General features: G+C 40.1%; 2 protein-coding genes across 5 annotated transcripts in view; one reads left to right on the forward strand and one right to left on the reverse strand.

Annotated features, from left to right (window-relative positions):
• The window catches only part of SLC16A12 (solute carrier family 16 member 12), a 95,938-nt gene that overhangs the window by 60,275 nt on the left and 12,258 nt on the right, over nucleotides 1–23,405 (forward strand). For all 4 annotated transcript variants that reach the window (XM_059054570.2, XM_067025081.1, XM_067025082.1 and 1 more), the window contains exon 2: nucleotides 11,782–12,030. In XM_059054570.2, the coding sequence (XP_058910553.1) occupies nucleotides 11,828–12,030 (203 nt within the window). In that variant the 5' untranslated portion in view covers nucleotides 11,782–11,827. The remainder of the gene's footprint in view (nucleotides 1–11,781; nucleotides 12,031–23,405) is intronic.
• On the reverse strand, nucleotides 7,816–8,308 carry LOC131751153 (ubiquitin-conjugating enzyme E2 N-like). The gene has a single exon (XM_059054584.2). It carries the CDS (start codon nucleotides 8,273–8,275, stop codon nucleotides 7,817–7,819), a length of 459 nt encoding a protein of 152 aa, XP_058910567.1. The 5' UTR covers nucleotides 8,276–8,308; the 3' UTR covers nucleotide 7,816.

The following is a 23,405-nucleotide window of genomic DNA, read 5'->3' on the forward strand; positions in this document are numbered from 1 at the left end:
TTGGGAAGAGATAGTTAGCAATCAGCCAACGGGTTTAAAGTTTAGACATCAGTAATTTGACGCCCTGTTTTTACAGATTAGGAATTAGTGGAAGAGAGGAAGTGATTCATGCAGGATCATACGACTAAGTCGTGTCACTTGGACCCAGTAGTCTTGAATCCCACTCTTGGTATCTTTCTGCCACACGCCTCTACCTCTCTTATGTCTGCAAACCAATTTAAAAAGTAAGGATACTGCTAAAGGTTAAGGCACTGGAAATAAGCAGGAAGGATCGAGGAAAGAAAGAACAATGAAAAGACAGTGTTGGGAGCCCACCCAAATAAGTGCCTTTTCTCCAACTGCAAACTAACTGTAAGAAATGTGTAGATTTTCTACTGATAGAAGGGATCACTTCAGAAAACTATACTGAGGGCAATGTGAAAGATTTCCCTACAAATGCAGTGCTTTACTGGAAGGTGATCGACTGTTAGCAAGAATTCTTTGCACATGGTTAGATTTTTGAAAGCAAAGAGGACAAAGTGAAATTGAAAATATATCCCAACCTGCACTGTTTAAGGTGTAACCTAGAGGAACATCATAATATAGAGCCTCTTTTGTTTCAAAAATTTTTTTTTTCTGAAGCCAAGATGAGATGCAGAATACAATTATATTTTAGTGGTTGGATGTCAAAATAAAATAAACAGAAGGCTGCTTAGTAAAATGAAGAATTGCACGATGGAAATGTACTTTCTTTGCTTATAGTTGTAGGTATTCTCTTAACTCAGTGAAGACTTTTCCATTATATTTGTGTCATATCAGGTGGGTTAATTATTTACAAGAGGCTCAGGCTGATATTCTGAGGGAACCACAGGCTGCTCCAAAGTCTCTAGGAAACTAGGTTAGCCTTGTTTAACCTGTGCATCTCTTCTGAATACATAGAAATCTATTGCACGGCCTGTTTTGAAAGAAACTCACATGTTGTTTTGTGAGCAGCGGTACACCCCTGAGTTAACCTGATGGTTAACCTCCCCTGCTACCCCCCTACCCCCTGCTTCCTTTGGTCGTGGTCACTCACATGAATGAGTGCTTAAGCTTTACCATAGCTTGTTGACAGAAATGCCCAATAACAATTTTGAAATCTGGAGGGCAGATGGGCAAGTGCACTGTCCAAAGTCCACCAGAGCTACTCATTCCTCATATACAGTGTTGTCAGACGAGCCCCTTTACTTCTGAGAGCTTCAGCTTCATCATCGTGGAAGGGGGGAAATCGTGCCCACCTCTGAGGCTTGTGAGGCTCCAGGGCGACTATTCATGAGGAATTATTAGTAACAGTCTCGCATACTGATGCTTTTCGAGAAATCCTTTCTCCCCACCCTGGAACCGTGTGAGGATGTTCCTTGTTCTGTAGGTTACCCAGCTTGACTGTAACTTACAACATACCTTTGCTTACTATGCTGTTACTTACATTTTTTATTTGGATTTATGCAATTATCTTTTTTTGAGAGACCCTCACCAATCAGTTCTGAACTTACACGTTGTGGGAATGCCAAAGGAGGTTGTCTAACTGAAACAAATAAAAATGGAATCATCTGGGAATAGCAGAGGCAAGGTAAAAATTAATGATGTTAAATATCTTTTAAAGAAACAGAACATTTTATTTTGCCAAGGGCTTGTTACCTTCCCTGTGTCTTCTATGGGATAATCACCTAATTTTCAATGTGCAGCATCAATAAATAATAGGTTATTTTTAGTCCTGGAGAAACCATACAAAAGAGATTTTTGTGCTCATATTTACACTGCAGGAGTAACCTGAAATATTTATTTCAGAAAATTATATATAAAATGGTATTGAATGCAATTTTATTTTATTTTATTTTAATTAATGGACTTTATTTTTTAAAGAAATTTTAGGTTTACAGAAAAAATTGAGCAGAAAGTACAAAGAGTTCCTGTGTACCCTTTCTCCTTCCCCCAGCAATTTCCTCTGTCATTAACATCTTAGCTTAGTGTGGTATATTTGTTACAATTGATGAACAAATATTGATACATTATTATTAACTAAAGTCCATAGTTTGCATTTGGGTTCACTTTCTGTGTTCTACAGTTCTGAGCTTTGACAAATGTATAATGTCATGTATCCACCATTATAGTATTCTGCAGAATAGAATGCAATTTTGAAAATGAATCTTAATTATACCATCCCACCTAAATTTCTTTTTGCATATTCTTCCCATTCGTTGTGAGTTACAAGTATACAACGTTTACAGAAGTTTTACATAGCTTCCCTCACATTGTACACACAATTTTATTAGAGTCCTCTTTTTGCTTTAGCATTGCATCATAAATGTTTTCCCATATTACAGTATTTTCATCTTCTTTATAATTTTAAAGGATTGTCTATTATCCCATTTGTTTGACGTATCATAAGTCTATAGACATTTCTATAGACAGTTGCATAGCACTGCCTGTCTCAGAAATTTTCAACAGCACTGGGCAGAACAGACCGAGGATGGTCTCACACTGGCCATTTATGGGTAGATGGTTTTATAATCTTACATTGAAGACAGTTTAACCTTGGGGACTATTTTAACAGAAAAAACCTCTGAAGAGGCTAGGACTATATAGTAAACTTTCTAAGCTTTGGCTTTTTCACTTGTACAACCGATCCTATCATTTCGTGACACATATTTGTGTCCAATCGGTGAGTTATTACATTGTGTGTGTTTGTCCACGGGCGCTCGTAGAATCACCAGTGCTAGTCCTATTGACATTGCCAGAGTGCTAGACGTCAAGCATGCCATAAACATGACTCACATATGGCTGTTCGAGAAACTTTGATTTATGGCAACACAGTATAGGCAGAAGTGGAAGATCTTATTGCCTTAAGGAGTCAGGCAGGTGTTGTACATGAGTGAAACAGCACGGGGATTGGACAACACAGGAGGTCAGGGGCAGGCTGAAGGGGCTGTACAGGCATTATCCAAAGGAAGGGTGCCATACTTGACTCCAGCTGATGGCTGCCAAGAAGGAATGCGAGACCAGTATCTTTAGTGCTCTCAGTTTTTCAAGACAACTTGGAAATCTGGATTTTTAGATATCTTAGCTGGTACAGGCTGCTGTAACAAAAACCTCACAGCCTGGGTGGCTTAAACAACAGACCTTTAGTTCTCATAGTTCTAGAGGCTGGGAAGTCCAAGATCAAGGAGCTGGCACATTCAGTGTCTGGTGAGAACCCACTGCCTGGTTCATAGATGCCATGCTTTTACTGTGACGTCATACGGCAGAAGGGGCAAAGTAGTTCTCTAGGGTCTCTTTTATTTTTTTAAATTTTTAAACTTTTCATCCCTTGTTGGATTTCTAATATTTATTTATTTATCCATTCATTCATTCATGCTGCGCTGGGTCTTAGTTGCGGCACCCAGGATCTTAGTTGCGGCATGCAGACTTCTTATTTGCGGCATGCATGCGGGATCTAGTTCCCCCACCAGGGGTCGAACCCGGGCCCCCTGCATTGGGAGCACAGAGCCTTACCCACTGGACCACCAGGGAAGTCCCCTGGGGTCTCTTCTAAACGGACATTAATGCCATTCTGTATAAGCAGGGCCCTCATGACCTAATCACTTTCCAAAGGCCCCTACCTCCAAATACCGTCACATTGGAGATTAGGGGATATGAACTTTAGGGGAACAAATTCAGTCTGTAGCATTAGGAAAATCTCATATTTACATGTGGTAACCAAAGTAAACATTTTAAAAACACTATAGGCCTAACAAAAATGTCCTGAAGTTTGCTTTGCTCATTGCTGCCAGTTTGTGACTGTTTTCATCTGAATCTAACTACAGTCCCACATAGTAGGTAGAGGGGATTTTTTGGGGTTTTTTTTGGTACAAACAAAGAAGCTAAGGCTCAGAAATTATTGTTCAACAGATTATCGACTGCCTGTCCCACTAGGATGTAAGCTTCCTGAAGGCAGGGCCATTGTTTATTTTCTTCACTGCTCTAAGCCCTGTTCCTTGAATAGTACGTGCATACTGGACACACAATAAATATTCACTGAATTAATGAGTGATGAATAAATGAAAACAGGTTAAGTCACATGGCAAATAATATATATGTTTTTGTACCAGATACTCCTCATGATTGATTGATTGATTTATACTGAAGTATAGCTGATTTACAATATTATATTCGTTTTAGGTGTACAACATAGCGATTCGATATTTTTTATAGATTATGCTCCATTTAAAGTTATCATAAAATATTTGCTATATTCCCTGTGCTGTACGTTACCTGCTTGTATCTTATTTATTTTACACCTGGTACTTTGTACCTCTTGATTCCCTTCCCCTAATTGCCGCTCCTGCATCCCTCTCCCTGCTGGTAACCATTAGTCTATTCTCTGTGAGTCTGTTTCTGTTTTTTTATATTCATTCCTTTGTTTTGGTTTTTAGAGTCCACATATAAGTGAAAACATACAGTATTTGTCTTTCTCTGTCTGACTTGCTTACTACGCATAATACCCTCCAGGTCTATCATTGTTGTTGCAAATGGCAAAATTTCATTCTTTTTTATGGCTCAGTGTATTCCAGTGTATATATATATATATATATATATATATATATATATATATATATATTAGATACCACATCTTCTTTATCCATTCATCTGGGTTTTTTTCAATTACTTTTTTTTAATTGAAGTATAGTTGACTTACAATGTTGTGTTCATTTCAGGTATACAGCAAAGTGATTCAGTTATACATGCATACATATATATATATATTTTTTCAGATTCTTTTCCATTATATGTTATTACAAGGTATTGAATATAGTCTCCTGTGCTATACAGTAGGTCCTTATCGTCTATCTATTTTATATATAGTAGTGTACAGGTACTCCTCATATTTTATCTCATTTTAATCTATACAACATTCTGTGAGGCTAACAGTAGCCCCATTTTATGGATGAGAAAACTGAGGCTCAGAGAGTTAAAGTAGGTTGCCTGAGCTCATATAACTCATAAGATAGAGAATCAGGACCAGGAAGGACCCGGATCTTCCTCTGACTGCTAGTTCTTTTTGTTCTTCTACCCTGCACTCTGCCACCATAGCCATAAATATCGATTCTCTCCCACCCTATCCTCCCAGATATTGGCATTTTATTCTGCAGATCAATGCACCACATCTCCCTAGAACAGGGGTCTGCACACTTTCTCTGTAAAAGGCCAGATAGTAATTATTTTAAGTTTTGCTAGACTAAATACTTTTACTTAGTCACAACTACTCCATTGCCATTGTAGCATGAAAGCAAAGACAAAATGCAAATAAATGGGTATGGTTGTGTTCCAGTAAAATTTGATTTACTAAAAGAGGCAGCAGGCCAAATTTTGCTTGAGGGCTGTAGTCGGCTGATTCCTGCCCAATGAGAGAGAAAAATTATCTTATTTAAAAGGTGACAAGCTAGCTAAGTGGCTAGCTCACTGTATAGATATTTAAATTCTTTTCTAGTTCTTTGGCTTGACTTCATAGTTCATAGAAAATATTTACTGTATACACCTTAAATTACCCCAGCATTGCAGCGGTGTGCTAGTAAATGTTTAACAACTGATTGTCTCAGAGGATACAAAAAGTTTGGATGTGTAGTTTACCAATGTATGGCTTCTGTGGGAGAGGCACTCCTACGTGGCCGGTTTCAAGCCACCAATATGACATCACTGAACGTGGCATAGGGATGAGAGGCAGCAGGTGCTGACTTCAACATACCACTGTCTGCAGGCACGTACCCATTTGTATCCTCTTGCTGAAGTAACAGAAGTCTCAACTAGTTCCCACAACAAGTCAAATGTGTTATGTTAGCTAACAAGCTAGACAGGGTGGCTCCAGAATTGGTTAGTTTAGTGGCTCAGTGACATCATTAAGGTTCCAGGTTCTTTTCATCTTTCTGCTGTGCCTGCAAGACGGCTTATTGAATTTGTCTTCAGGCCAGCTTCCTTCATGGTGAAGAAGTGACGGCTGTAGTTCCAGGTGTCATATCCAGATTCAAAATGTCTATAGGAAGAAGCAGGCCTTGTTTCTTTCCTGTGTCTTTTCTTAAGAACAAGGAAATCTTTTCCAAAGGACTTTCCCTCATAGTTCATTGGCTGAAATTGCTTCACCTCCTAGTCCCTAAGCACTTACTGACAAGGGAAAGGGAGACCAATCAAAAGCCTTTCCCTGAAACAGTGGATTGGGCCACCCTTCCCTGCAGCAAATGGCTGCTGGAGAGAGAGCAGATAGAGTAGATCCCTGAACCAAGCCAAGGCTATGATAGAATGGAGGAGAGGTGGGCTATGGATTGGGGGTAGGCAACCAGCTCTGTCTGCTGCAGTAAGCTGTGTATATTGAAGTGAAAATACAAGTATGGTAGATCTTTTAAATGAGTTTCTCTTTGAGTGTTTAATATTGGGGAGGAAAGTCGTTGACTATTAAAAGTAACCTACCCATGACTGCCCTGGCGGTCCAGTGGCTAAGACTCCACGCTTCCACTGTAGGGGGCGCGGGTTGGATCCCTGGTCAAGGAACAAAGATCCCGCATGCTGCGTGGTGTGGCCAAAAAAAAAAAAGTAACTTACCCATGACACAAAGCTATGTTTTGGAGGGACTGACCCTGAAGCTCCAGAGTGTTGGAGACTCCTCTGGTTGCTTTGAAATCAGGGAGAGTTCCCTAGCTGATCAAGTCAGTGACCTTAGGCATGTTTCAGGGAAAGGCCAATGGTACCATTTAAAGAACTGTATTTCTAGCTGCATCAGGCTGCAATTAACGTCCTACTGGTGTGCCTTCAGCGAGAATTATATGCGTATGATTAGGTTAAAATGTATATGAATTTACATCAAGGAATAAGGAAAAGTAGTGAAAGTAGTATAGGGCATTGGTTAGGAAAAGTAAGACTAGGGTTCATATCCCATTTCTGCTCCTTGGTAGTGATAATAATAATTAGGAAAATTACTGCATCTCTCTAGTCTGAGTTAGGTATCTGTAAAATAGGGATAATAATACCTACCATCTATGGTTGATGTAAGGATTAAATGAGATACTGCTTCATAGCAATGTGGCCTATGGATGGTCTGAAAAGCTACCTCCATATTGTTTTGTTTTGTTTTGTTTTGTTTTAGAATAACAAAAAATATTTTACTAAAACATAAGATTTACAGAAGTCTCCAGACAAGCCATACAAAATGATCACAAGCTTTTTCTTGAAGGGAGGATTCTACACTTGACAGCAAAGTCACAGTGTTATTAGTGAGGGCTGTGATGTTTGTTTAATGTTCCCATTTTGGTTCAAACAATCAAGCTTGTCCATCTACAGTGTCTAAATAAAGTTAGACTTGGCTAGAGAGCATATTCTAAAGAACTGATTAGCTGCTTTTAACCAATGCAATTAGATCACCATAAAAAGGGGGAAAGGAGCCCATAAAATTAAAACAAAACTACCTTCCCACCACCACCAAAAAATAATAATAATAAAGAAAAACACCCACACCCCTGCAGCTAACCCTGACTACCACCTTCATTCACAGTGCTTTATACTCAAACCATGATGGGGAAATGAATAAAAGCAGAGAAGGGCCACTGCTTTTAAATGTTTCACAGCAATCCAGATGACACTTCTAGCCTCTGCTCATGCTTTACAACAGTGAATCAGGACAAGACATAGATTTGCTAATGTGCTTTTAATCACCAAAGGACTGAAAATGTCTGGGCTTTTATTCTGTAATGTTTCTAAGACTGTGTCCATTAAATGCAAACAAAAAAGGAAGAAGTCTTGGCAGAACAGGAGAAGCGATGCACACTTGATCGATTTAAATATTATTCATGGCATATAGCTTAGTCCATGCTCTAGCTGTTTCTATGGCTTGGACTTCATTGGTCTTCCACTGCTCCGCTACATCATTTGCTAATGGATCATCTGGATTGGAAGCACTTAACAAAGCCTGGATCGATAGCAGAACTGTGCAGATCTGCAGTGCTGGGGACCACTTATCTTTCAAAATATCTGAACATATTCTTCCCAACTTGTCTGCATTAGGATGATAAATTTTGGTCGTGAAACGTACTTTAGGGGCTGCCATTGGGTATTCTTCTGGAAGGAATAGTTCAAGTTCAAAAGTCCCTCCCTCAAAGGGGGAATCCTGAGGGCCATCAATGACCACATGAAAATAACGGGCATTGCTCTCATCTGGTTTTGCTTTAATGCCGGGAACTGGCTCTGCCAGCAAACACTGGGTTTCCTCGATAATCCTGCGGGGCAGCCCGGCCATCTTGTCAGATCCCGAGTTCGGCCTCTGGTCTCGTCTCCTCCATATTGTTGTTTTCACTTAGCCCAGTGTTTTGGCTACTAATCTGTCCCTAGGCCAGTGATTAGCAATATTACCATTTCAAATAATAATTTTGACTTTCTGTCAATCAGTAGGCTTAATATTTGTATCAATACTGCTCTTCTAATACTTCTGATGGATTTATACTCTCCAGCCATTCACTCCATCTCCTTTGTCAGTCTCCCCACATTCACAGGATGGCCAATTAAGAGGAAGAGGGAGGCACTTCCAGGTCTTGAACGTGCGCAAACCTAAGTGGTCTACGTGGAATGACTCTTGTTGCCTTCGGCTCACTATCTCTGCTCTGCATTTGTTCTCTGAACTCACAGGCTGCCAATTTGTTCCCATGGCTTCAAAGATGAACGCTTGCAAGGTTTTACTATGAGCCATTTTCTTGAGAAAGTCGTGGTTTTAAAGTAAATTTTTCTTTATTAGACAGTTTGATTTGTCCATAATTTACCAGGTGGTGCATGGTCTATGGTCACCAAACAATGCATGCTTAGTCATATTTGAAATGATGTTTTATTTATTTATTTATAAAGAGCAGATCTTTTTTTTTTTTTTTTTTTGTGGTACGCGGGCCTCTCACTGTTGTGGCCTCTCCCGTTGCGGAGCACAGGCTCGGGACGCGCAGGCTCAGCGGCCATGGCTCACGGGCCCAGCCGCTCCGCAGCATGTGGGATCTTCCCAGACCGGGGCACGAACCCGTGTCCCCTGCATCGGCAGGAGGACTCTCAACCACTGCGCCACCAGGGAAGCCCGAGCAGATCTTTTTTTTAAATATTCATTTTATTTATTTGGCTGCGCTGGGTCTTAGTTGCAGCATGCAAACTCTTAGTTGCAGCATGCGGGATCTAGTTCCCTGACCAGGGATCAAACCTGGGCCCCCTGCATTGGGAGCGCAGAGTATTAGCCACTGGACCACCAGGGAAGTCCCTAATGTTTCATTTAATTCATATTATTTAGAATTTCTTCTGGTGATCATTATAAAATTGTACCCCAAACTGGGTGATTGGCTCAATCCAGTGGAAAAATCACCTGTTAAAACTCTGATTTAGTCTCATAAAAAATTCATCCCTAACTGTAATTAAGAAGCTTGATTGGCTTCCCTGGTGGCACAGTGGTTGAGAGTTCGCCTGCCGATGCAGGGGACACGGGTTCGTGCCTCGGTCTGGGAAGATCCCACATGCCGCGGAGCGGCTGGGCCCGTGAGCCATGGCCGCTGAGCCTGCGCATCCAGAGTGCTCCGCAACGGGAGAGGCCACAACAGTGAGAGGCCCGCGTACAGCAAAAAAAAAAAAAAAAGCTTGATTGACATGCCAAAGTATACTATAAGAAACATTTGATCTCACAGTTCTTGTGGGACCACATTCAGGCCTCACTTAGTTGGGCCTCGCTGGCTTGGCTCAGGGTCTCACAAAGCTGCAATCAAAGTGTCAGCCAGAGTATGTTCTCAACTGGAGGCTCAACTAGGGAAAAAATCTGCTTCCAAGCTCACTTGGCATGTTGGCAGAATTCATTTCCTCGTGTTGTAGGACTGAGAGCTTTAGCTTTCTGCTGTCACTTTAGCTTTTTGAGGCTGTCCTCAGCTTCTACCGGCTACTCATAGTTCCGTGCCACATGGCCTTCTCCATGGCAGTGTGCAACACGGTAGCCTGCTTCTTCAAGGCCAGCAGGAGAGTGAGAGTCGGCTAGAAAGGCTGAGTCTTATTCAGCATGACCCAATCATGGGAGTCATGTGCCATCACCTGTGTTATATTCTGGTTAGAAGCAAGTCTCAGGTCTCAACCACACTCAAAGGAAGGGATTACACAAAGACAAGAACAGCAGGATGTGAGACCGTAGGCGTAGCTTAGAACCTGTCTGCCACAAGGAGCTGTGTGTGTCTTGCTTATAACTGAATCCTCGGTGTCCGGAATAATGCCTAACACATATTAGATACTCCATAAGTGTTGGTAGTTGAATGAATTAATGTTGCAGATATTACTTCTTTGAATCATGTGTTGCTTATTTTTTTCCCCCAAAAGTATGGTTTACCTTTTGGTCTTATTTATTACATGTTTTAGTGTATAGACATGTTAAATTTTAATTTAGACAAATCAAAAAATTTTCCCTTGGTTTGTTAACATTACTTTACATCTCAGGGAGTCCTTTTCCCATCCAGAGGTTAGATAATTATTTGCATATGTTTTCTCCTAGATTTTAAATGACTTCTTTTTTACATTTAACTCTGATCTATCTAGAAGGTTAAGAACTAAATGGAGGGACTTCTCTGGTGGTGCAGTGGTTGAGAGTCCACCTGGCAATGCAGGGGACACGGGTTCGAGCCCTGGCCCAGGAAGATCCCACATGCCATGGAGCAACTAAGCCCATGCGCCACAACTACTGAGCCTGCGCTCTAGAGCCCATGAGCCACAACTACTGAGCCCGTGCACCAAAACTACTGAAGCCCACGTGCCTAGAGAGCCCGTGCTCCGCAACAAGAGAAGCCACCGCAGTGAGAAGCCCACGCACCACAACTAGAGAAAGCCCGTGCACAGCAACAAAGACCCAGTGCAGCCAGAAATAAATAAAATAAATAAGTTTATTTTTTTTAAAAAAGGAATTAAATGGAGAGTTTTAACAGGAGGTAGCAAATAATCCTTTTTTTCCCCATCCCTCTTTGCTACCTTATTTAGTTGTATTGAATTATTATGTGCTAGCTTCTGGGCTTTCTATTCTGTTTCACTTATTTTTCATTCTCTTCTTGCTTCATTTTTTTCCATCTAAGAATTATAGCATTCTTGGTCAGAAAGGCCAACGCAGTTACGGTCAGAATCATTCAGTATAATAATTAAGACATAGCCTAAGCTGTTGTAACAGAAAGACTCCAGAATAGAGAGCCTCAAATAAAGCTGAGGCTTATTTACCTTTGGTGTAACAGTGAGGGGTGTGTGAAGTCGGGAGCTGGAGAGGCACGTCTTCCCCACAGAGTCGTTTGAGAACCCAGGCTCCTTCTGTCCTGTAGCTCTGCCAGCCCCTAAGGCGATGTCTGGGCCTGTGTGGTTGGAACTGTCTCATCCCCTACATCCACATTCCAGTCTATGGGAAAGGAGGTGGTAGAAGTCTTAAGAAAGCGCCTTTGCCTTTGAGCTGAGGAACCCGAAGTGGCATGTATTATTTTGCTCATATCCCTTTAGTCTAGACTAAACCACGTTGCCACGTCTACCTTCAAGGTATGGTATCCAAACTGTCGTCATGGATTTGGCCAAAAGTTGAGAAGATATGTTATTAAAAAAAGGAGAAGGGGGAGAGGTTCCAAGGACAACTAATGGTCTTTGCACCAGGCCAGTATTCACAGTAAACGAATAATCATATTTAACAGGAAAGTAATAATCATTTTCAGCAAGTGAAAAACTATCTTTGGATATGGCAATAAAATACAACTATGTCCTGATTTTTGGTTTTAGATGGCCGGTAACCCGTGTGCCAGGTAGCACTCTATGCCAGTCTTGAATGCCAACAGGAAATCACTGGACAGCAGACCCTTCCAAGATCATAACTGGGCTGTTGGAGCAACTTGGAAAAGAAGAAAAAAGAACTGAAACCATGACAAAAGTAAATAGAGCTCGGTCTACCTCCCCACCGGATGGAGGATGGGGCTGGATGATTGTGGCTGGCTGTTTCCTTGTTACCATCTGCACCCGGGCAGTAACCAGGTAGGTGGGACTTTCTTCTCGATTTATTATCAGATGACCTGGCTTGTCTTTTTTTCTAAGTCGGCTTCATTCTAGTTCTGAACCTGTCATTGTGAAAATATATGTGTAAATATATGTTTTGTGCGTGTGTGTGTATTTTCTTTGACTGCTCGGATATCTTTTTCTTTGCAAGGAATGTGATTTTCTGACACTTAAAAGTCCTGGATAGTGGTCTCTTATCATCTCTGACACATAAACCTGGAGTGTTAGGACATTTTTCAGCTAAATATTATGGCTATGCCAGACATTTATTTTCATAAGCAGCTCATCCCACAAAGGACAAATATATAAGCTCAAAACAGTCCTTAAAAACCTCTCAGCTCACCAGAATACTGAGCCGTTGGAAGCTTAAAGCCTAGAGTTTAAATTCTTTTGCTTCATTTTGCACTTGGCTGTGGTAGTGGAGGCTGATTTCTAGGTTGAAGGAGAGAAACAGCATAAATGCAGGGATTCTCTCATCTCATTTGGTCATGTTTCCTCTTTTCCTTTTACCCAAGGGCATAGCCTTGACTATACTTAAGTTAAACGTGCCTACACTGAGATGCATTCATCTCATTTACATTTGGAATAAAGCCACAGTTGAAATCTGCATCTGCTAGCTCTCTTCTCTAGAGGTGCCTTCATTCAAATTGAACTCTGTTGCTCTTCTCTGGCAACACTCCCTTGGCAGCCAAAGAAACTGATTTGCACTACATAACTTCACTTGATGGCATCATCAATAAAAGCATCGATGTTCCCCCCATAACAAATAGATAATGCAGGAAAGAAGCAGGATGTTTGTTTTTGCTACAATAATGATTCCTTGATTATGTGTCAAAATAAACTGTAGATTTGTTTAAAATAATATGATAGTTGAGTCTGATTTTTCTCCCGTCTAGATTATGGATCTTGTGTTCTGGGAGTGAGGAGGTCATAGAGTTAAAAGGAATCTCTTTCATCTTGGTTCTTACATGTGGAAGCTTTCATCCTTCCCATGAGAGGAAAGTTCTGGAAGTGAGCTTAGTGCTTCTATAAGAAGGGCAGCTGAGAACCAGAAAAGAGGATTGTGGCTGGCAGCAAAGGCCTGTTTTCAGAGGTTCCTGGGAGAGGCTGAGAGGAGGATACCTGAGCACAATAGGCTCAGAGGAGAAAAGGGTGACACACCAGGAAGCAGCCAAGAGAACTGGAGACAGAGACAAGGAAAGCAGCCTGCACGGTGATTTGTCAGTTCAGAGGATCAGTGCCTATTGGGCAGTTAATTCTTTTTCCAGTTTTATTGAGAACTAATTGGCATTCATCGCTATATAATTTTAAGGCATACAGCATGATTTTTTAAATTGAAGTATAGTTGATTTACAGTGTTGTGTTAGTTTCTGGTGTACAGCAAAGTGATTCAATTTTTTATATGTGTGTGTGTGTGTGTGTGTGTGTGTGTGTGTATATATATATATATTCTTTTCCATTATGGTTTATTACAAAATGAATTTCGTTCCATGTGCTATACATTAGGACCTTGTTGTCTATCTATTTTATATATAATAGTTTGTAAGCATGATGATTTGATTTACATATACTATAGGTTCAGCTAATATCCGTCTTCTCATATAACTACAATAAAAAGGAAAGAAAAGAAAAAAGAAAAAAAAACTTTTCTCTTCATGATGAGAACTCTTAGGATTTATTCTTTTAACAACTTTCCTATATATCATACAACAGTGTTAGCTATAGTCATCATATTGTTCATGACATCCCTAGTACTTATTTATCTTATAACTGGAAGTTTGTATCTTTTGACCACCTTCCTCCAATTCCCTTCCCCTCCCCTCCCGCCTTGGTAACCATAAGTCTGATCTCTTTTTATATGTGCTTGGTTGTTGCTTTAGATTCCACATATATTTAAGATTATACAGTATTTGTCTTTCTCTCTCTAACTTATTTCACTTAGCAGAATGTCTTCAAAGTCCGTTCATGTTGTTGCAAATGGTAGGATTTTCTCATTTTTTTTCTGGCTGAATAATATTCCATTGTATATATATACCACACCTTCTTTATCCATTCATCCATCCATGTCTTGGCTATTAAAAATCATGCTGCTATGAGCGTGGGGGTGCAGATATCTTTTCTAGTTAGTGCTTTCATTTTCTTTGGATCTGTTCCCAACAGTGGAATTTCTGGATCACATGGTAGTTCTGTTTTTATCCCTACTGTTTTCTAAGGTGGCTGTACCAATTTACAATCCCATCAACAGTGCACAAGAGTTCCCTTTTCTCTGCATCCATACCAGCATTTGTTATCTCTTATCTTTTTGATGATGACTATTTTAACAGGTGTGAGGTAATAAATATCTCATTGTGGTTTTAACTTGCATTTCCCTAACGACTAGTGATGTTGAGCATCTTTTCATGTACCTGTTGGTCTTTAGTGTATCTTCTTTGAAGAAATGTCTATTTAGGTCCTTTGCTCATTTTCTAAATTGGGTTATTTGTTTTTATACTATTGAGTTGTGTGCATTCTTTGTATGTTTTGGATATTAACCCTTTTCAGATATGTGGTTTGCAAATCTTTTTTCCCATTCTTTTCACTTTGTTGATGGTTTCTTTTGCTATGCAGAAGCTTTTTAGTTTGATGTAGTCCTGCTTGTTTATTTTTTATTTTGTCACTTGTGTTTTAGGTGACATATCCAAAAAATCATTACCAAGATCCATGTTGAGGAATTTTATTCCTATGTTTTCTTCTAGTAGTTTCATAGTTTCAGGTCTTATATTTAATCCTTAAATCCATTTCAAGGTAATTTTTGTGAGTGGTCTAAAATATGGGTCTAGTTTTATTCTTTTACATGTGAATATCCAATTATCTCAGCACTATTTACTGAAGAGACTGTCTTTTCTCCATTGAATATTCTTGGCTCTCTTTTCAAATATTAGTTGATGGTTAGTTTTATTTCTGTGTTCTCAGTTCTGTTCCACTGGTTTATTTGTCTGTTTTTATGCCAGTACCAAACTGTTTTGATGACTACAGCTTTATATTATAGTTAGAAATCAGGAAGTGTGATACCTCTTTCTTAGGATTTCTTTGGCTATTTAGGGTCATTTGTGGTTCCATATAAATGTTAAGAGTGTTTTATCTGCATCTGTAAAAAATACCATTGGATTCTTTTTTTAAAATTTATTTATTTATTTATTTTTTTTTTTTTTTTTGCGGTATGCGGGCCTCTCCATGTTGTGGCCTCTCCCGCTGTGGAGCACAGGCTCCGGACGCGCAGGCTCAGTGGCCATGGCTCACGGGCCCAGCCGCTCCGCGGCATGTGGGATCTTCCCAGACTGGGGCATGAACCCGTGTCCCCTGCATCGGCAGGCGGACTCTCAACCACTGCGCCACCAGGGAAGCCCCCATTGGATTCTTGATAGGAATTGCATTGAATATATATATATGGCTTTTGATAGTGTTGACATTTTAATAATGTTAATTCTTCCAGTCCACAAACATGGGATATCTTTTCCTTTATTTGTGTCTTTTTCAGTTTCTTTCACTGATGTCTTATAGTTTTCAGCATAGAGATCTTTCATGCTCTTAGTTAAATTTACTGTATTTGATGCTATTGTAAATGGGATCAATTTCTTTATTTCTTTTTTGGAAATTTTATTGTTAGTGTATACAAACACTACTGATTTTTGTATGTTAATTTATATCCGGCAACTTACTGAGTTCATTGATTAGATCTAAGATCCTTTTGGTTGCATCTTTAGGATTTTCTATATATAAAATCATATCATCTGCAAATAGAGACAATTTTACTTCTTCCTTTCCAATTCTAATACCTTTTATTAATTTTTCTTGCCTGATTGCCAAGGCTAGGACTTCTAGGACTATGTTGAATAGGAGTGATGAGAGTGGCCACCCTTGTGTTGTTCCTCATGTTAGAAGAAAATCTTTCAGCCTTTTACCATTGAGCATAATATCAGCTGTGGGCTTGTGACTTATGGCTTTATTATGCTGAGATATGTTCCTTCTATGCTTAATTTGTTAAGAGTTTTTTTATCATAAATGGATGTTGAATTTTGTCAAATGCTTTTTCTGTGTCTATTGAGATGATCATACAATTCATTTCTTTCATTCTATTAATATGATGTGTCACATTGATTGATTTGTGTATGTTGAACCATCCTTGCATCCCAGGAATAAATTCCACTTGAACCTGGTGAATGATCCTCTTAATATGCTGCCGATTCAGTTTGCTAGTATTTTATTGAGAATTTTTGCATCTATACTCATCAGGAGTATTGGCTTGTAGTTTTCTTTTCTAGTAGTATCCTTTTCTGGTTTTGGTATTAGGATAATGCTGGTCTCATAAAATGAGTTTGGGAGTGTTACCTCCTCTTTGATTTAAATAATATGCTTAAAAGTTAAACCATACATCTGGAAGATAAAAATTCAAACAATACAGAAACATATAAGATAAAGCGTTTTTCTCCTCACTTCCTGAATCCCTGTTTCACTGCCTAAAGTTAATCTCATAAATAGTTTCTTGAGATCTGTCCAGAAATTTAAAAAAAAACCTTATGTCCTTATATAAAGCATGTTCTTTTCATTTACACCAATGGGATCATATTATACACACTGTTTTGAACTTTTTTCTTTTGCTTAATAATATCTTTTGGAAATATTTCCATATCAGCACATATGGCTCTACCTCACTGAAAGGTAAGTGCTTAAAATTTCACCATATGGATGTTTCCATAATTTATCTAAAGCATTTTTATTGATGGACATTTATATTGCTTGCTGGTTTTTGCTTTACAGACATTGCTACCATTTATAATCCAGGGAATTTAAAAATCATATTTCACTCTTACCTTGTACCTGATGATGCTTTCTTACACATAAAATTTATATAAGCTTAAAGTTGTGCAGGCTATTAAAGTAGTCATTCTCATTTATTTACTCCCTCTGTTTGTTAATGTGCATTGATTACATATTTTTTCTTTGAGACATCTTGTTACTAAACACATTATCTATGTTAAGAATCATATTGCAGGACTTCCCTGGTGGCACAGTGGTTAAGAATAGGCCTGCCAATGCAGGAGACATGGGTTCGAGCCCTGGTCCAGGATGATCCGTCATGCTGCGGAGCAACTAAGCCCATGAGCCACAACTACTGAAGCCCGCGTGCCTAGAGCCTGTGCTCTGCAACAAGAGAAACCACCGCAATGAGAAGCCCTCACACCTCAACGAAGAGTAGCCCCTGCTTGCCGCAGCTAGAGAAAGCCTGCACACAGCAGCGAAGACCCAATGCAGCCAAAAATAAATTAATTAATAAATTCATATAAAAGAAAGAATCATACTTCATAGTGTAACTACATGACATTCTATTAGTAAATTGATAAATTGAATTGAAGTTGATACTTGCAAAACAACACTTGTTTTAAATGTTTAAAGAAAAACCCCAGCTCTGAGACCTACTTTTCTCTAAGTCTTCTGGGTCTAAATTAACTTAATTGCAATAGATGTCTAGAGTCCTGTGGAACTGTGGAGCTCTTTTAACAACAGCTGAATTCCTGTAAATAATTGCTAATGTTAGCTGAACACTTACTCTGTGCTTGTTGGCATTATTCCAAGCACTTTTCATTGATTAAGTCATTTAATCCTTATAATAACACACAGAGGTTGAATAATGTGTCCAAAGTCACATGGTGAGTAAGTGGCAGTGCTTTTACCCACTGGGCTACACTGCCCAGTGGATTACTTACTGCGTTGACTTAGTGGATAACTTCATCAACCAGAAAAAAGTCTTTACCAAATATCAGATGTTGTCAGCCTCCAACCCTACCAGAGAAGAATTTTATAGCAGAGTGATAATATAGAGACAGAAAGAATGTTGACCTCTTGAGAGAAAGCATCTTTGAGAACATCGTAACAAACAACACTTGGGTGATATTATGAACAAAACCTGTCAACCCCTGAAGGATGTTCAGAGTTGTTCGCTATTGCAGCATGATCTAATCCACTCTGACTGATACAGTCATGCTTCCCCAAATGCTTAATTTATAGATGAGGAAACCAAGACCCTGAGGGATTAAGAAGCTTCATCAAAAATCTCAGTTATTCAGCACGGGAATCAGAGATCAGAACCGAGTTCTCCTGACATCTGTCAGATGCACAAATATTCCAAGGGACAACAAATATAATTTCTAAAGTGAGAAGCTCATGTGCTCCCAATAAAATTTGTTTTCTTTAAGGTCATGCCTGTGTTTAGAAGGCATAAATCATGAAACTTTACCATTTGAAAACTTCCACGGTCCTTTCCTTTTGGAGAACAAATTAAAATACAATAATTCTTCCCATATTTCATAAAAGTCACAGTCATTCAGAAGCATGTGGGACTTCCCTGGTGGCACAGTGGTTAAGAATCTGCCTGCCAGTGCAAGGGATACGGGTTCGAGCCCTGGTCTGGGACGATCCCACGTGCCGCAGAGCAACTAAGCCCATGCGCCACAATTAGTGAGCCTTTGCTCTAGAGCCCATGAGCCACAACTACTGAGCCCACATGCCACAACTACTGAAACCCACACACCTAGAGCCCGTGCTCCACAACAAGAGAAGCCACTGAAATGAGAAGCCTGCGCACCGCAACGAAGAGTAGCCCCTGCTCACCGCAACTAGAGAAAGCATACACGCAGCAACGAAGACCCAACACGGCCAAAAATAAATAAATAAATAAATTTATATATTAAAAAAAGAAGCATATGTATGTGGTTATTAAATTTTACCTCTGACAAGCCTACTCACGTATTTGGACAAGAATCTCAGGTGTTACTTCTGAATTTCACATACCTACAGTTTGATATGACTAGTCAAATCAGTTAGAAAAAAACCATCAAACAAAAAACAAAACAACAGAACAAGATTTTAAAAGTCACAAGAAATAAACATAGTCCCACAAATATTAAATCCCCCAAAACAATTTAGTGGAGAGAAGAGATTATGATTTACAACACCAAAATATCTTATTATCGTTTGGGGTGCTTTCCTCTTAGTTGTCCTATGTTCTTCCACATTTCCAGCTTCTGCATCTCTCTTTTACTAATTCTTTCTCAGCTTATAAACTCTGATTCTTCACACCTCTACTGTACCATATCTAGCCACGTGCTCCTACATAGCCGCCATCCGTTCTTCCTCTTCCTTTCTCATTCACGTTCTTGAAGTTGCTACTCAGCCATTTCACTTATCTTCCAGTCACTTCTCTACCAGCTCTCAGCCTGCCTTCCCTCCTAATTTCCTTCCTTGTGTACCTTGAACCTTGAACAATGTTTAATGAGCACCCTATACATGGAAGCTATGGTACTAGATATTTGGGATTCAATGAAAGATAAGACAAACATGGTCTTTGCTGTCACAGAGCAAGAGTCTAGTGGAGAATACAGACAAATGCAAAGAACATCACCACACAGTGTGGTAAGGGTCCAGCATGTCTTAATACCTTAAGAAAGGTATTAAGCCCAGACTCAGGTAGTCAAGGAAGCCTTCCTGGAGGAGTTGACTATTATCTTGAGTCTAAAAGAATGAGGGAGGCTGGGAGAGCATCCTAGGAAAAAATATGCTCAGAGGTGTGAAAAAGCATGTGTGGTATGTCAAAAGTTGTAGAAAGAAGTTCAGTCTGTCTGAAGTGAGGAATGCACCAGATGGGAAGAAAGGAGAGATGCTAAGAAGGACCAACTTATGCAGGGTCTTATAAGTCATGTTAAAATGTTTGAAGCATCAGGATCTGATTTGTGTTCTAGTGAGGACACTTGGACCATGGAGTGTAGAATATACTGAAGGTAGCCAAGTGTGAATTCAGGAAAATCAGGAAGGTTTTGGCTGCAGTCCAGGAGAGAAGTGTTGTCATGAATGATAAATGATAGAGGCAGTGGAGCTCCGTGGCAGCATTTGAAAGATATGTATAAGGTAGAATAAGCAGAATTTGATAGTTGATTAGATCAGTGGCCCTAAACAGGCTGACTTTGGTCTCCGGGGGGACCTTTGGCAGTGTCTGGAGACATTCTGAGCAGAGGCCAGTGATGCTGCTAAACATCCTGCAACTCACAGGACAACCCTCAGGACAAAGAATTATCAGGTCCGAAATGTCAATAGTGCTTAGACTGAGAAACCCTGGGCTAAGGATAACTTAACTATTTTGATACTGAGGCTATATCCAAGAAATCATTATTCACTTAAATCGAAGGCCTAGTGGTTAGGAGAAAATAATAGACTTTTTGTACTAGTCTAGCAATCTTTAGGATGTTAAGAAACATCGTAGAGTTTCCTGTTATTACTGTACCGAATTAAAACTAGTATAAGGCTGTTGCAGTTAGCTCATGCTTTAGAAAAAGTTCTGCAATATTTTAATTAAATTTAAATTTTATATACTCAGCCAGGTAGTTTATGTTATCATTCTCTGCATTTTCGTTGTGACTATGGTTCAGTACTCCAAACTCTGATATAATTATTAACCTAGCATCAGATCTACTATAGCACGTTGTCTGGTTTCTTAAATCAGTGGAAGAGGAAGGACAACTTTTGATGTCCCTTTGATAGATATCATCACATACAGTGCTCAGTGTGGAGGACAAGAACGGGACTCTGGTGAACACGGAGGTGTGCCATCCAGAGGGCCTCAGCTGCAGGGTGAACATCAACAGGCAGCTTGCAGCTGTCAGTGTCCGTAGGGTCCCCCTCACCTGCGCAGAGCTGTCTCTCCCGAGAGCGTGCCCTTCCGGCGGTGCCCATATCCAATGATTGACGGAGGGAGGTGCGTAAAGGCCCGCCCATTTCGCTGGGGATTGGCTGAGGCCTATCAGGCCTGCATCTGTTTGCCCAGCCCTCTGCCTAATCCTGCTCCCGTCCTGTTCCTTCTACAAGGGTTGATCCCTCTCTGTACTCTGCACATCAAACTCCATCCCAGTACCTTCTGGGACTTAGAATTTAGCACCCTATACCAGGGGTCTCCAACCCCCGGGCTGCGGACAGATACCAGCCCGCGGCCTGTTAGCAACAGGGGCGCACAGCAGGAGGTGAGCGGGGGCGGGGGGAGAGTGAGAGAAGCGTTATCTGCGCTCCCCATCGCCGGCATGGCCTCCTGAACCATCCCCCACTTCACCGCACCCCGCCCCCTTCGTGGAAAAATTGTCTTCACGCAACCGGTCCCTGGTCCCTGGTGCCGAGAAGGTTGGGGATCGCTGCCCTGTACCGTCCCTTTTCTCTTGCCTATCGCCAGGACTGGCAACATAATTGCGGGGCCTGGTGCAAGATGAAAATGCAGGACCCCTTGTTCAAAAGGCAGGAAATAAAGGGCTGGTAAACGTACTAAAATGAGAAGCTTTTCCTTTTTTCAGTGCTCTCGGTTTTTCACGGTGTTTCAAATTTACTATTTACTGTTGTTCTGAGTAAAGAAAATGGAAATGTTAAATTAGTAGCACACATCTGCCGTTCATCTTTATATTACCGGTTGTCCTACCTTTTACTTTCCTTCTGTGTCATCATTTTCAGCATAAGCGATCAGCTAATCCAGAGAAGCAACATGAGTAAGAAAGGATCTGATAGGAATCCTCGGCCCTTTGTCTTTCTTAAAACACCATTGCCGCCTTCTGCATTTGAAGCAAGTTTGGGTTTGAAAGGAAAGCATGGTCTCTCTCACTCCCCTGTGCACATGCTCACTCAGTTGTAGGTGTAACACACTTACCTGGTACTCAGTCTGAGTTTTACTGGACTTCCACACAAGAGTCTGTTGGAATTCTGTGCCCTGGGGCATCTCTAAGACTGTGCAAATAGAAAAGCACAGAATTTCAGACTGAAGAATCCGTGGCTCTCTGCTCACATGCATGCTCTGTCGTCCCATTGGACTTCATTTACAAAATGCAAATTCAAAGATAAAATTATTAGGAATTTTAAGACAGTGACAGCTGAGTTAAACCAAGTTTAATGCTTCTGAGTGCGAGATTCTGTGCGACTGTATAGGTTGTATGCCCATGAAGCTGGACCTTCATAACACAGCAGTCCCGATTCACCCTGATTCTCTTCCCCCTTCTTTAACTTTTCCATCACTCACTTTTACATCCAGCAGCAACTGGAGAGGAAAGAGAGAGTAAAATAACAGGCTATTAGGGGCTGCTGAAGCATAATGAGTTGGAATGTGGTCCTATCCAAGGAGACAGATATCCTCCTATCTCACCCCCAAGCTGCAAGGCCTGATTTCTTTCCCTGCTATCACAGAGCTCTAAAAGCTTCCTGTTCTGAATTATCTGTGTGTGGTTCATTCCAAACTATTGCTTCTGGATCACTTATGTCTTGTTTTTCCTAAGTAATTAGCTATTTTTCAGCATAAACAGTTCCCTGTCTCTGTCTCTGTCTCTGTTTCTGTCTCTGTATATACACCCCCATATATATGTATATGCACACACAGAGATAAATTTCTGATTGTATAAGAAATCAGGTTCACTGTAAAATAATTCAAAATGCAGAATAAAGACAAAAAAATCATTTAAAACCTCACCATGCACATATAATGACCGGATACATTTTGGTTTATATGCTTTCAGGCTTTTTCTAGTTACATGAAGTACATTTTTATAAAAATAAGCCCTTACTATATGAGCTATTTTGTAACTTACTTTTTAACTTAACATTATATTGTGAATTTATTTCCAAATCAATAAATACAAAGCAAATCATTTTTAATACCTAATAATATTTCATTTTACTGATATGCTAAAAGTTACTTAACCAGTCCCTTACTGACGGACATATATGCTGTTTACGATATTTGGCTATTATAAATAGCTCTCCAGAGTATATCCTTTTATGTGTATCTATTATTATTATCATCACCATCTGTTTATTAACTTTGCTTAAAACCTAGAAGTGAAATTGCTGGGTGATGTATAATACTTTATTGTCAAGTCTTAACTTGTGTAACAACCTCTTAGAAGTTTCCGATGTTAGTGAAACAGTATGATGAGTAACAATCCATGTGTCTGACCTGTCATCGTTTCCATAAGACCTGCACTACATCAGTGATCTTCACATCCACTTGGTTTCAGCAGCTGCTGTAGTGGGTGAACACTTATTTCTTTAATTAATTAATTAATTAACTTATTTATTTATTTATTTATGGCTGTGTTGTGTCTTCGTTGCTTTGCACGGGCTTTCTCTAGTTGCGGCGAGCAGGGGCTACTGTTGGTTGCAGTGCGTGGGCTTCTCACTGCGGTGGCTTCTCTTGTTGCAGAGCACGGGCTCTAGGCGCATGGGCTTCAGTAGTTGTGGCACACGGGCTCAGTAATTGTGGCTCAACGGCTCTAGAGCGCAGGCTCAGTAGTTGTGGC

Source organism: Kogia breviceps, chromosome 2 (assembly GCF_026419965.1).
Source record: "Kogia breviceps isolate mKogBre1 chromosome 2, mKogBre1 haplotype 1, whole genome shotgun sequence".
NCBI classification, from domain to species: Eukaryota; Metazoa; Chordata; class Mammalia; order Artiodactyla; family Physeteridae; genus Kogia; species Kogia breviceps.